The sequence below is a fragment of the Micropterus dolomieu genome, linkage group LG14 (assembly GCF_021292245.1).
Source record: "Micropterus dolomieu isolate WLL.071019.BEF.003 ecotype Adirondacks linkage group LG14, ASM2129224v1, whole genome shotgun sequence".
Lineage (NCBI taxonomy): Eukaryota > Metazoa > Chordata > Actinopteri > Centrarchiformes > Centrarchidae > Micropterus > Micropterus dolomieu.
In genome coordinates, this window is record NC_060163.1 from 23,470,769 (window position 1) to 23,485,371 (window position 14,603).

Consider the following 14,603-nt stretch of genomic DNA (forward strand, 5'->3'; position numbering starts at 1 on the left):
TTGGCAATGAAACCCCTTTGGGTTTTGGACTGTTTGATGGACATTTAAAGACGTCACCTGTGAAGGACATTTTTCACTAGTTTCTGACACTTTTGGACTAAACTGATCTACTAATTCAAAAATAATATTGGCAGATTAATCAATAATGAAAACAATTGTTAGTCGCAGCCCTAGTTGAATGTCTTGTATCTTGTTAGGGTCATTAAAATAGGTATTAATAATTAATTAAATAAACCTTCCATTAAACCTATAGCCAGAATAGGATTTATCACTGACTACAGTTGTACTCTTGATCCATAAGTAATCCAGTTATTCTCTGATTCATACTTTTCCAGCAATGCTTGTTGTAACACTCTGTTCAGCTCTAAAAGCAGTCTCCATATCTAGACTTAAACAAAGAGATTATGTATTTGCTACCAAGACCCTCAAACTCTGGAACAGCCTCCTTGTTGAAACCGTCGCAACCTCAGTGACTTCCTGTAAATATTTTCTAGAAGCTCATCATCGGGTGCTACTCTGCAGTTTGGCTGTTATAAAGTTTGACTTGACCTAATTGTTTGTGTAACTGATAAGTGACTTGATAAGTGATTAAGGTTTAGGCATGGACTCAAACTCGCAGACATTTTACATAATAACACATTGACCCAGTGACATGGGTTTCTGTGCTGTAGATAAGGGTGCAACAGAGGACCTTTTATGATGCCAAAAACCATGTGCACTTTATAGAGGGGGGGCCGGACCCTGAGAGGCCCTATTGGTTTAGAACTAATCTGTCAAACATTTTTAGTAGTAGTAGTTAACTCATATCTATCTATCTATCTATCTATCTATCTATCTATATATATATATATATATATATATATATATATATATATATATATAACTCATATAAACCCTGTGACCCTGTACGCAGGATAAGTGGTTGAGGATGGATGGATGGATGGATGGAACTCATATAAAACTGACTCTTAGATCTTCTATGGCTTCAATTGGCATGAAACTCCCCCGGTTAACTTATCCGTCCAAAATATTAACAACTGCTCGTGTACATAAAAATATCACATAAGAAACTACTTCCAAAGTGCATTTCAGCAAGAAACATCCATTAAAGTTTTGTCACGTGTGTGTCACAAACTGTTGGTGAATGCTACAGATTTTCCAGCTGAGAAAAACAAATGTTTGGCATCTACAAAGAGAAAACTGAGCAATTAATGCAGGAACATACAAAGGGATTAGAATTTGTAAAACGTAGATTTCACTGTGTCTTTAAGCTCCGTTATTTAGGGGATATGTAGGCTACCTTGCAAGACTGATATCAACTGAAATATTCAAACAATATTTAGACAGGACCTCAATAGTAGGTAATTATCACGTCTTTATGGGTCTTATCATTTCTGTTTGTGATTTAGTGGCATCTATTGCCAAACTAATGTGCATTTAGTCAAATTACCACAAACTATCCGACACACAGTAATGTGGCCCTTTGCAGTCTGGGGCGGATGTCAGCTTTATCTGCTTGGTAATCCAGCCTTGAGTTCTTATGTGACTTTATACTACAGTAGAAATGAACATTGAAATCATGTGATTGCAACGTCTCCAGTTGGAATTTGACTGCATATGACTCACCCCCACATTTTCTGTCTATCTCTATACAGTTGAAAAGAAACCATGTTGATGGAAATCAGTAGTCGATTTAGTACTTAGATCCTTTAAGTAAAAGCATCAATATATGAATGTAAAAATAAGTCTTGTGTTCAAAATCCTACTTAAGTACAAAAGTACACAGGTTTTATCAGCACAATTAAGGTCTACTTAAATTATCAAAAGTAAAAGTACTTGCCCTGCAGTAAAATGTCCCCCGTGACTGATATATTATTATATAAGACATGATAAGCTTTTAAATACTGATACAACAATATATAAGCAGCCTTTTACTGCTCTGGTGGAGCAAGATTTAACAACTTTATATACAGTAATCTGCAAAGGACCCCAACCAGACACTGTTTTCTTGTACTGGATCAAAAACCAAATAGTTTGGGAACCTAAATCTGTAGCCTAACTAGTACCAAATACTTGGAGTATTTCCCTCTGAAACGTATTGGAGTAGAAGTGTATTTCTAAGCCACAGGAGGAGAACAGGATGGGGTGGTAGATATCTAGTAGGGTTCTTATGAACAGTGACATGAAATACCCGCCCTTGGTTGATGGTATACATTACGCATAATAATGTGAACATCTGCACAATACTTAAAATAGTAAACAACTATTTTTGGGGGTGCTTCCTTTGTCTCCTCCCTTTCCTTCCGCCGTTCACACCAGCAGATTTCACTCCTGTTAAAATGCACTCAAAAATAGCAGATCGAGTATTTGGCCTAGCGGACATTATGCAATAATAAATATGAGAAGTAGTTTTGAAGAAAGCCATATGATCAGTCTTGCGGTGATTTTGTAACATGATCAAAACAAGCAAAAACATACAGAGTTGACTTTGATAGATGGGTTGTTCCTTTATACTTATAAATAAGTAAATCTCTTTAATCTTGTGATCTCGACTGAACATATTGCCCTTGGTGCAGTTTCTTAATAAGTAAAATGCGAGTGTAACTCACCGACTTGCTGCAGGTAATCCGGGATGACCAGTCCATGGTCTCTGCAAAACTTTTAAAGCTCTGGGAAAAACACAGTTGTTCCGAAGAGACTGGGAGCATAACGCAATCGTGGGGATCATTGTGCCGCTGCAGCTCACCGCGCCCCTCTCCGCACTAAAGTCGAGCTGGTGTTCTGGTTCAGTGGAGAGAGAACCTCTTCGGATCCACTCCTGTGCACTGCAGGAAAGAACCACACTGACAGTGAACAGAAAACTGCCCCTTTTAATGGTTTGCCGCTCCCTGCTCGGACCTTGATCCGTTACCAGTATAAACACAATGTTTTCTGAAACCACCGGCCCTGTCCTGCTGGTGGCGCCATGCAGGCACTCACCCTGAAGCTGCAGATATCTGACTCAGATTTTTAAAGTCTGTATGTTAAGCAAAGTATGTTAAATATCCCCTCCAGACTTATTTTGACATATAAAACACTCTCCTTGGAACAACTTCTGTCTGAAAGGTTTTTCCCAGTGGTGGAATAAGTAATCAGATCACATCAATACCAACTGTGCAAATTCTCCACAAGTAAAAACATTACTTAATTAAGTACACCTAAGCTATCAAAAGTTAAAGTACTCACAGGGCAGTGAAATGTTCCCTGTCAGTGTTTCACTATTAAATCTGATGGATATCTAGATTAATATTGCTGCTGCATTAATGTACATGTTGTATTTCACAGCTGTAGATGTTAAAGGTTTAACTAGTTACATCCTGTTGGGTAGTTTGGGTAGCATGATATGTTTGTAGCGTCCCTGTCCCGTTTTCTAAAAAGTCAACTTTTCGTGAGCTCAGAAAAACAGCCTGTTTTCAGATTTGTGATGATGAGTTTTCCAGCTGGTCTAAGGGGGTGTTAAATAGTTTGTTTAGCTTAGGAAGGAAGAGGATTTCCTCAAACCCTAAAGGAACACTTCATCCTTCAATTTATCAGTAAAAAGATGTAATTCAAAATCACTAAATTTGGAGATTTTCACTGGACATGAAAGGGATGAAAAATTATAAATTGAATATAAATTATAACTACAAAGCTGTCAGACAAAAGAAGTAAGAAGTACAATATTTGCCTCTAAGATGTGGTGGATTAGAAGTATAAAGTTGTATAGAATAGAAATACATAGTCACACACACTCCAGGTGGAGCAGGTTCCTGGGAATCATCTCCACGCTAGTGAAAAAAGCTCAGAAACCACTGTATTTCTTGAGGAAGCTAAAGAAGGGCAAATTCCCACGCAAAGTTCTTGTCAGCTTTTACAGAGGAGTAATAGAAAGCATCCTGACTGGAAACATTACAAACTGGCATGGGATGTGCACGGCCCAGGACCGGAGGGCTCTGCAGCGGGTGATTCAAACTGCTCAGAAGATGATAGATGATGAGCATCATGATATTGGTGCCTGCAGAGCCCAAAGGATACTAAAGGACAGTACCCACCCAGCCACAGCCTGTTCACCCTGCTGCCTTCTGGTAAGAGATATAGAAGTTCCTGCTGCCGCACCACCAGCCTGCAGAGCAGCTTTTTCCCCCAAGCTATCAGACTCAAACTCTAATTCATCCTCAGCACTGCTCCAGTGAAGGTAGTTTATTTATGTTAACCATTTTCCATAATTGATTCTGTATTAATGTTTATTTTGTCTGCTATGTAGCAGATGGGATTTACAAAACTCAATTTCACTCAATAACTTGTTATATTGTGACAATAAACCTACCAAACTACCGTAAATTTACTTAGTTACATTCTGCCACAAGTTAGAAATTTCTTTAAATAATTAAATAAACGTTGAACTGCTGGACACAAGATGTCTCCTACTGCGAAGTCCAAAGTTTGTGCACTGAAGTAAGCGTAGAGAGAGAATCGTTCCCCCTTCAGCAGATACATGTGGAAACAGCCTTCTAATGATTATTTATCATTTTACAACACAGGGTTGTATAACGAGATGAAGCACAAACACCCAAGTGAAGGAACAAGAAGAAAAACACGTTTCACTGGAGAGAGGACTTTACACCACAAGGCTTTCTTACATATTTAAATCTGTTTGAGACGTATCCACTTAGCCAATGAAAACAAACAGTGGTGGAAAAAAAAGTTTTCTGATGTTTTGTACAAATGCCACCATGCCAAGTCATTTTCTAGAGTACAAGTGCAAAATATTATCAAAAACAAGTAGTATCACGTAAGTATTCAGATAAAGACATGGTACATAATTCTTCCCCTCAAATGTTCCATTTAATAAACCCACTAGTTTTGCTGCTACAGTCTTACTTGGTATGTATGACCAGTAGCTTTTGTTAGCAAATGTTTACTTTTAGACAAATGGAAATCTGCTTGGTGGAAAAACAACTCATTAACATCTTAAATGTGGCAAAGTACCCCAACCAGACACTGTTTTCTTGTACTGGTTCACAAACCAAAAAGGTCTAAATCTGTAAAGTAACGAGTACCAAATACATGTAGTATTTCCCTCTGTAATGTAGTGTAGTAGTAGGAGTTAATTGAAAACAAATATAAAATAGATTTACTCACGTAAATTTTTTTTGTTTGTTCTTACAATAATGGAGATCACTAATTTTGTTTATCAAAGTTATTGTGTTAAATAAAATTGACCCTGAATCAGAGCGGAATCATTTATTGTTGAAAGAAAGGGCGTAAATTTTAGTAGGGAAGGTAAAAGCGCTTTGAGGGGTCGAAAAGACTAGAAAGGTGCTATACAAATACTAACCACTGTTGTTTGTCAATGTATTTGGTACACAAATGGTTAACAGTTCTCTTCTCCACTATGAGTCCAAAAAGTTTTGAAAGAGTATGCCTGCCTGCCCCCCCTCCCCCCTCCCTACTTACTTTTCAGCTAACTGTCTCACTTTAAACATACACTTATTTAAAACAATGCTGATAATTTATCAGCTCTCATGGTCATTAGAGTGATTTCTGATGTCACTTTTGCCAGTGTGATGATATCAAACACTAAATAAATACTTTTTAGACATTAAACATGCAGACCACACCTTATCATTCCTACCACTTCATATAGTGCCTGCTTTTTGTACTAACAAAACCTTACAAGATGAAACAAACAGCCAGGTTTTGTTAACCTGCACACACTTATTACAACTAAAATGTACAAACAGTAAAAATACATTCTGGGCTTTTCTCAGCTGACTTGAGAGAACAGTTCCTCTTTCAAACGATGGTAGCGTCCTTTCTTTGCCATGAGTTCTTGGTGCGTCCCCTCCTCCACAACTTCTCCCTTCTCTATGAAGATAATGTGGTCAGCCTTCTCCACAGTCTTCAGCTGATGAGCCACCACCAGAACCGTCTGACCTCGAGCCAGAACCTCCTGCAGCACCTGAGAACGCAGAACCCAACAGTGAAAAGCCACGTTACAGCACTCTGGATCTGGATCTGGAAAAAGGAGGTTTTAAAAGCTGCAGCAACGCTTTGGTTTGTGATGAACCTGAACAAGTGTTGCTGGACCTTTCTCCTCTTCAGACTATTTCCCGTCTCTGGGGCTGCAAATTAATCTGCTGATTATTTTTAAATGTTATTTCCAAATTTCAGTTTAAAAAAATAATTTTAAACTGAGAAAAGCAGTGTTTAAAAACAACAATTCCTTGGGCATTTGTGCTTGAAAAAAAAAGAAAGTAAAGTACTTAAATGATTAATCAATAATCACAATACTTGGATTGACAAGTTTTTGGCAGAAACGCATGGAGCATATTAGATAAAACAAATCACTGTGACACCCGGTCAGCTGCAAGAATCAAGGTAGGCTGGTTTAAATCATTTAGGGTTACGTATGTGGTTCGGCCCACAAAATCCTGGAGCTGCTGTTAAAAGATTTAACTATAATTCTAAAGTTTAAAAAAAAAAAATCACATCTACTTTGTAGCTTTCACTTATTCCCACAACTTCATAGCAAAAAAAAACAACACAACTTTCTTCGCAATGTTTTAGAAAAGCTGCTACAAAATACAAACAATCACAAAAAAGGCCCATGAAATCCTGGAGGGACTGAAAAAAAAAATCTGTTGTTAAGAAAGTCGAGTCCATTCAGTGTGACACCTTCCATCCCTTGCATGCAGAGTTTAGGACCTTGCCATTTGTTTTCCTTTACAGAGTACCTTTAGCCAAACCCAACTGATTCAAATTGTTTATAACTATTAGGGGTCTTGGACGATTATGAATCGATTAACAAATGTCAATAATCGATTATCTAGAGGTTAATTCATAACGTAATGTTGACGGAACGAAAACGGCGGAACTCGGAAATGCAGCTCCGGACCGTCTGTGTTATGATGGTGGAGAGATCAACGTGTTATCTCACGTTAATGATTTTCACCCGCACCCCACACACTTAGCAAGCGTGAGCATGAGCGCTACGTTTTAGTCTGGCTATAAATGTACAGTGCAGATCAAAGCAAGTCCGTTAATTAAAGTTTGTCTGTTGTTTCCCAACTACTAGAAAGGCAGTTAGCGCTAGCAAACATCTCCTCTTCAGACTGCGGTCTGGAAGCTGAGCAGTACGTTATTTGGCTGCTGTAAAGTTGGTTTGTTGTCATTCATCCACATATCGAGTACACAAATGAACGAAATGCCGTTTCTCAAGGCCCACAGTGCAACAGAGTGTGTGTGTGTGTGTGTGTGTGTGTGTGTGTGTGTGTGTGTGTGTGTGTGTGTGTGTGTGTGTGTGTGCGCTAAATCAGACACACAGAAACTTTCCTACTTCCTGCCATATAATTGCAGCTAAATGTATTTCCTCATGCAACAAACGGAGAACCATTGTTGTTTGTATAAAGTAGGCTAACTTAATTATCACATTATTAATTATATATTTTTTATTGTTACTATATGTGAATTTGTGCTCTGGCAACATTGCAACATAAACATTCATGGCAATGGGCGAGAAAGAGAGAGAGAGAGAGAGAAATCTCTCATCTCATGGAAACAAGTTTCGGCCACTACATATCAAAGTTTCCTCCTCACTAGAGGAAGAGCTGTCCGGGCTGGACCCTGATCCTTCTCACAAGACGTGTTACTATAACGATCACAATAGAAAGTAAACTCAATCGAGCGTCTTTACTCCCCTGCAGCAAAGTCGCAGACATCAGCCCAAGGATCGGTACGTGATGTCACCGGCGGTGGCGTCACTTACTGATCATTCAGAAATGCTTGGGAAAATGTAGCGTGTGTGGAAGCTACCGCGCTACTCGGTCAATAAAAGAGCTTCGTTACTGAAAAGCTACTTGATTCAGAAAATAGCGACGCTACCACCAAGCTACTGAGAAATGTAGTTAAACTAGTAACGGCGCTTGTAGCGATAGTACCAAATAGTCAAACAGTGAGAAAAATACATCTGTATCCTATTCGTTTTACATGCGCATCTTAGCCTCATAATCATAATGAGGCACTTTTGCACCCTTGAGGTGATGCATTGTGATGCATCGACGAATCGAATCATTGACCTGATAATCGTAATTGAACAACTATGAAAACTGCCAAAGTACAGGCAATCTTAGATTTCCCTGCTCCTCAGACACGTCGTGAGCTCCGTCGTTTTCTGGGGATGGCTGGGTACTACCGTGCGTTCTGCAAAAACTTTGATGTGGTAGCTCCTTTAACCAGTTTGGCAAGTCCCAAAACTCTTTTCCAGTGGTCAGAAGAATGTCGGATGGCTTTCGAGGCTGCCAAAGTTCTCCTCTGCAGTGAGCCTGTGCTCGCCGCCCCAAACTTCACTCGTCCATTTAAGCTGGAAGTAGATGCCAGTGCGCTTGGTGCGGGTGCAGTGCTCCTGCAGGAGGATGTGCGAGGCATTGATCACCCCATTTGCTACTTTTCCAAAAAGTTCAAAAGACACCAGCTGCATTACAGCACTATTGAGAAGGAGGCCTTATCATTACTGTTAGCATTACAACACTTTGAAGTGTACCTTGGGTCTAGCCATGTGCCAACCATCGTCTTCTCTGACCACAACCCCCTGGTGTTCTTGACTCGAATGCAAAATAGCAACCAGCGTCTCATGCGCTGGTCCCTATTACTGCAGGACTTTAATATTGAGGTTCGTTACAAAAAGGGTTTAGAAAATGTTATGGCTGATGCTCTCTCTAGGTCTCATTGAATCAAACCTTTTTCTTAAGAGGAAAATGTTTGATCTTGGGTGGGGAGGTGTTATGACCCTGGGGTCATATGTTGTTGTTCGTTTATCTCTCCTGGCACTGTCAGCTGTTCTCCTCCATTAGAGTGTGTGTGTGAGTGTATGCAGGTACTGGAGAACAGGTGGACACACTGGATTGGTCTGGTTGAGCTGATTGGAGCCTCCTGATTGGGCACCTGGATGACAGCAGCCATCTTAAGCCCTACTGACAGGAACTCTCCCCCTCTCTCTACCATTCCCAACCTGCCTGAGGACTGTGTGTTATGTCTGTGTTTATTGTACATAGTGAACGGTTGTGACTATATTCAACTTAGATTGTAAATAGTTTATCGTAGTCCTTCTGATTGTCTTATGACAACCTGGTTTTGTTGGCTTTGCCATTTTTGTTGCTATGAAGCAATTTCCTTTGTCGTAGCTATATTGTGTCAGCTACTAGCAGTGAGTAGGAGTGAGAAGCCCTTTTTTTTGTTTGCACCGTTTTCTCCTGTTTTTGGACTTAGAAACCTAGTTTTAGAGCTTTGTCTTTTCTTTACCTTTTGGTTTTAGGAAAGATTTAGGTTTTCTTAGTGTTTTGGTTGTTGTTTTGGGCACTGCTCATCTCCGATGTATAATAAAAACTGCTAAATTGTATTTGTTGTGTGCTGGCCTTGTTTGGGAATGGGAAGAGTGGGAGGCCACACATTTATGTTACATCCAGGACACCCCTAGACCTTGGGACGTAACACTATGTGCTCATTTGTACCATGTTTCTGTTTTACTGCGTTTTTTTTTGCCAAATTAAGCAACTGATAGATTGAATTAAGGCTGCTAAATTATGGCAAAAATCATAATCACAATTATTTTGGTCATTATTGAGATAATGATTTTTTAACACAATTACTTCATCATGCATTTATTAAACTTTTAAAACTGAATCCTTTATTTATATGCATTACCTCAAAAATCCTAAATAGCCCAAGAAATAAGAAATAGTAATCCAACATTATTAACTTTAAACAGCATCTTAGAGCGCAAGAAGGTGACAGCAGCACGGTGTTTGCCAATTTATGTAGGCTTAAGCTAATAATGGCGGTTTTTATAGCAGTTATAACTCCCGGGCCCTGTTTCAGAAAGCTGGTTTAACAAACTCTGAGCCTAACTGGGCCCCCGGAGAGATAACAGTGTTGACTAACCAAAGTTAGAGCAGTTATAACCCCCGGTCATCTTGGCCCTAGCTGAACTAAACTTGTCAGAGAGAGCGAGGGGGTACACACTACAGTTTAGAGGCGAATGATCTACTCCACTACATTTATACGACAACTTTAGTTACTAGTTACTTTGCAGATTATAATTATTAATACAAAATATGAATCATCTAATAAATTATGATTTGTTATAGACACTTACACATTCATGCATCAATAATTATAATTGTTTTCTTAACATTTATGAACCTTTACTTAACTTTGTTTGTTTTTGAAGTTTTTTAATACAAGTCTTTAACTTGTTAAAAGGTAACTGAATACTTCCTCCTCCCCTGCACTGTCGTGGCTTACTGAATGTTGCAGAGCCACTGTTGTGCTCCTGTTCACTCGGGTGTTGTCAGTGGCAAAGACTTGACTTGTTATGACCAGAGTTTTTTTTACTTACAGTATGCTGCGCTTCAACATCCAGTTTGCTGGTCGCCTCATCCAGTATGATGACCTGCGGATCTCGAACCAGAGCTCTGATGACGGCGATGCACTGCTTCTGTCCGCCTGAAAGTTTGTCACCACATTCGCCTATATCTGTAAAGACAAACCAAAGGAATATAGAGGATTCAATAATAAAAACTCAGTCAGTCACTCTTAAAACATCCGTTTCCTGTGTTCTCTTCTTCTTTCATCACCAGCCACTAGCCGGACATCTCAAGCTATAAGCAGACTTCCCTCACATCACATCTACCCGTGGCTACCGTCGGTTAAAACGGTCCTACATCGTTGATGAAAGCTGGACTCAAACTTCAGTGTACATACAGAACATAAGCATACTGCTCCTGCATCAAACTATTAAAACAACAAAACAATTAAACACTAAGGCACCTTCGTAACAAAAACAAATCTTTCTTTTAGCACAAATGATTTTGGATGGCAGGCAATAAACAGAAAAATATAAAACGTCACGGGCCAAATTCAGACATTTTCAGGATTCACTCGCTGAAATGTATGTGCTAAATGAAGGAATTACATTCAGCCCCTTCAGGCATCATTTAATGTAAATAATGTTCATTCAATGTAGGGCTGCTCAATTATAGCAGAAATCATAATCACGATTATTTTGGTCAACTTTTAAAACTGAATGCTTTCTTTTTTTATTATTATTATTATAATATATGCATTACCCCAAAAATCCCAAATAGCCCATGAAATAAGAAATAGTATTCCAACATTATTAACTTTATACAGCATCTTAAGAGTGCAAGAGGATGACAGCAATACAGAGTTTGCCCAGGTTGACTGCTCTGGTGAGCACATGGGCCGTCAGGGGGCTTAAGGCTTTCTTAAGTGTTTCTCCGACAACACCGGAGCGCTCTAGTCCGGCTGGTGCATTGTGACACAGGTGTGAGCACCGATCGCCGCAATACGCTAACCTTAATGTGTCTCTCTCTGTTGTGCGTTTTCCCTGTTCACCAAAGTGGTAGATGGCCTGACAATTTTACTACCAACAGCTAATAATTTACCTGCGTTTTACAGGTGCTAACTGTAGGTAGTAGTTGTTCAAAATAGCCACTCCTGTGTTTAAACTAAGAAGTGCTTGCAGGGCTTGCTAGTAGTTGTTCAGGATGTACATACTGCACAATTTATCAGAAATAACTTCAAGCAATGTTCTAGTTTTTTTTTTATGTAACTGCGGCCATTTAAAATTGCGCAGTGGACCACAGTTGGCTGCAGTTTTGCCACCCCTGGTCTATGACAACGTCCGTATATGATATTAAATTATAGATGCACCGACTGCATCTGATTCCCGATATTTTTCAAATTTATGTTCATAATAAAACACTGACTATTAAATAACTTTAAATAACAGATTTTCTCTGCAGCAGGTTACCTTCTCTCACTCAGACACATCTCAAAAAAAAATGTACTCCAGGTCAGGCTGCTGGAGTTTTTTTGTACAAATAACTGAAAAGTAACCTGCTATATAACACCCCTCAGTGTTTCCCACAGGATGACAGTGTAACTGTAGTGGTGGGGGGGTTTATTTGTATTTTTAATTGAAAACATTTGATAAAATACATACCCTATTTCTCATAGCCTATGTTATTTCTTATCTCACCATTTTAATTCTACTTAATGCTCAACCTTACTTTAGTGTTTTGTCACAAACTACAGGAATCTGCTCACATACACCTCTCTCTCTCTGTCTCTCACCGGTCACGGCAGATTAAGCTGAAAACCAGCCCTTTATTAAATGTGTATGCCACAAGGTCATCGCCACTTCTGTACCTGTGTCGTATCCATTCTCCAGTTCAGAGATGAAGTCGTCTGCGTTGGCCTTCTTCGCAGCTTCTTTCACTTTCTCAAGGGTGCAGTCCTTCAGGCCGTATTCAATGTTGTATCTCAGTGAACCAGAAAACAGCACGGGATTCTGGGATACCACGGCCATCTAAACAAACAGTGTGTAACAATAACTTATTCAAAGAGTTACAGTCAGAGTGCAGAGTATTATATAATTAACCACTCTAAGCTGGTTTAAACAGTATTTATCAGATCGCTTCCAGTTTGTACAGTTTGCAAAATCCTCTCTGCATAGCAAATTTAATCATACAGTTCCACACAGTTCCTTACGAAGAAGAATGTTTTTAAAATTAGGATTTCTCTTCTTTTATTATTTTGTTGTTTTTACCCTCACATATTTTATTATGTGTGTTTATTCTACCTTTTTACTATTTTTTGTGACTTCTGTGTTTTATATTTTAAAGTCTATTGGAACCATGTTACTGGTGATTTTGCACTTTATACAGAAAATTATTAATCCAAAAATAAAGCGAACAAACTCTTGTGTGTCACGAGCACACAACCTTCTAAACCTGTACGTCCTCTGGATACAAAGTGGTATAAATTTGCACCATTAAAATCGATTTCACTGAGTTCAACCACCTCCTTGTGTCAATATTTGCACTTTTACGATAGTGGAAGAAGAAATGGATGTTGATGCACAAAGTGGTGAAACTTGGCTCTGTTTAGTTTTAAGCACTTTTATCTCCATTTTATACTGTGTCTGTATGTCATGTCTCATGTTTGTATTTCATTGTGAAGTACTTTGTTGCATCTGATCTTTCTTTTGAAAATCTGTGCAAAAAGAAAAATCTGAATGATTTTATTTGTCGCAGCGATCTCACTGTACCTTTTGATGGAAGTATTTGTGATTGTAATGGTGCAGCGGTTCTCCATCCAGCAGGATCTGTCCCTCTTGAGGTTCGTACAGCCTCTTCAGGAGGCTGACACAGGAAGTCTTTCCACCTCCGGAGGGGCCCACCAGGGCCGTCATCTTCCCTTGCTGAATTTCCATGGAAACTGACTGTGCAGAAAATGTTAATGATGTAATGATGCATTCGTGGCTTGTCCAACTCTGGATTAATGTTAAATACTATTCTCAACATAATGATACCACGAGGACACAGTTACCTTCAGTGCTAGTTTATCTTGAGGAGTCGAAGGGTAGGTGAAGTTGACATTTTGAAAAACAATTCTTCCCTCCAGCTTCTCAGGCGCTAACTCTCCCTCCTTCTTACACTGTGGTGTCCTGTCAAGATAGCTGAACACTTTTTCAATCACTCCAACCGTGGACACCGTCTCTCCATAGCAATACAAAATCTCCTGTAACAAAAATAAATAATCTTCTTCATCCACAACAGAACAGCCATTACATATTTTACAACTCAAATAGGGATCCTGCAGTGTAAAATATTTACATCTCAACTCACCTTTAAATTGTTTGACATGGGCTTCTGATACAAGAAAAAGGACACAAGGCTACCGATGCTGAGGTCACCCGACGAGATGAGACTGCGGGCCTGTAACAGCATGAGTATCTTTATCCCCACACTCACCAGCTAAATGGAAAGAATGCATAGAGAGGAATTACTCACACTGTAGCTCAACTTAAAAAAAAACATACAAAACAACAGAAATTACACACGCTCCACAAAAACTTGGGCCAAAGTAAAAAGAGTTTTTAACATGTGAACGGAAGCCCATTCCTGCCAGAACAAAATAGATGAAATATTTCAAAAAGACCAATTAAAAAAGTCAAATTTATGAGATACTAAGTCAGAGTTTTTGACTTTTCAGAGGGTAATTTTGGCATTTTTAAACCTGGGCTCTATTTTCAAACATTTTGGTGTTGAAATGTTGGTACAAAATGTTTTTCCTCTTCTTTAACACCTATTATTTTTAACGAGAAACATTCTTGTTTTTGAAATCTCGTGAGAGGCGAGTTGTTTTGCAGGAAGACGCCGGTACAAACGAGGGAGAGGAGTTTGTTGTGTACACAGAGGAGCTGCTAGCAAGACTTTACTTCCTAACGTTACACCAACACAACAAACTCCTCTCTCCAACTCTGACTCATGTTTCCGCCGTCGTCTCCCTGCAACAACTCGCCTCTCATGAGATTTCTGGGCAAGAATTTGATAAAAGATTGTTAAAAACAAAGGGTGTTACTCGTAGGGATCCTTTCCACGTTGTTGTCAGACACCTAGTATAACAGTTTGAGCGTGTCAGACGTCAAATATTTGTAATTATGACCAAGTATGTCATAATTCTTAACCTTGCAGACATTTTACTTCTCCAATAATTTT

General features: G+C 39.1%; 2 protein-coding genes across 4 annotated transcripts in view; both read right to left on the bottom strand.

The window, feature by feature from the left end:
- LOC123983176 (medium-chain acyl-CoA ligase ACSF2, mitochondrial-like) overlaps window positions 1–2,906 on the bottom strand; it is a 32,883-nt gene extending 29,977 nt beyond the window's left edge. The window contains exon 1 of the mRNA XM_046069317.1: window positions 2,610–2,906. Coding sequence (XP_045925273.1) covers window positions 2,610–2,728 — 119 coding nt within the window. The 5' untranslated portion in view covers window positions 2,729–2,906. The remainder of the gene's footprint in view (window positions 1–2,609) is intronic.
- A 1,711-nt stretch (window positions 2,907–4,617) lies between these two features.
- tap2t (transporter associated with antigen processing, subunit type t, teleost specific) overlaps window positions 4,618–14,603 on the bottom strand; it is a 19,464-nt gene continuing 9,478 nt past the window's right edge. For all 3 annotated transcript variants that reach the window (XM_046068984.1, XM_046068983.1, XM_046068985.1), the window contains exons 10-12: window positions 12,250–12,409; window positions 10,415–10,551; window positions 4,618–5,980 (exon numbers count right to left, since the gene is read on the bottom strand). In XM_046068984.1, coding sequence (XP_045924940.1) covers window positions 5,786–5,980; window positions 10,415–10,551; window positions 12,250–12,409 — 492 coding nt within the window. In that variant the 3' untranslated portion in view covers window positions 4,618–5,785. The remainder of the gene's footprint in view (window positions 5,981–10,414; window positions 10,552–12,249; window positions 12,410–14,603) is intronic.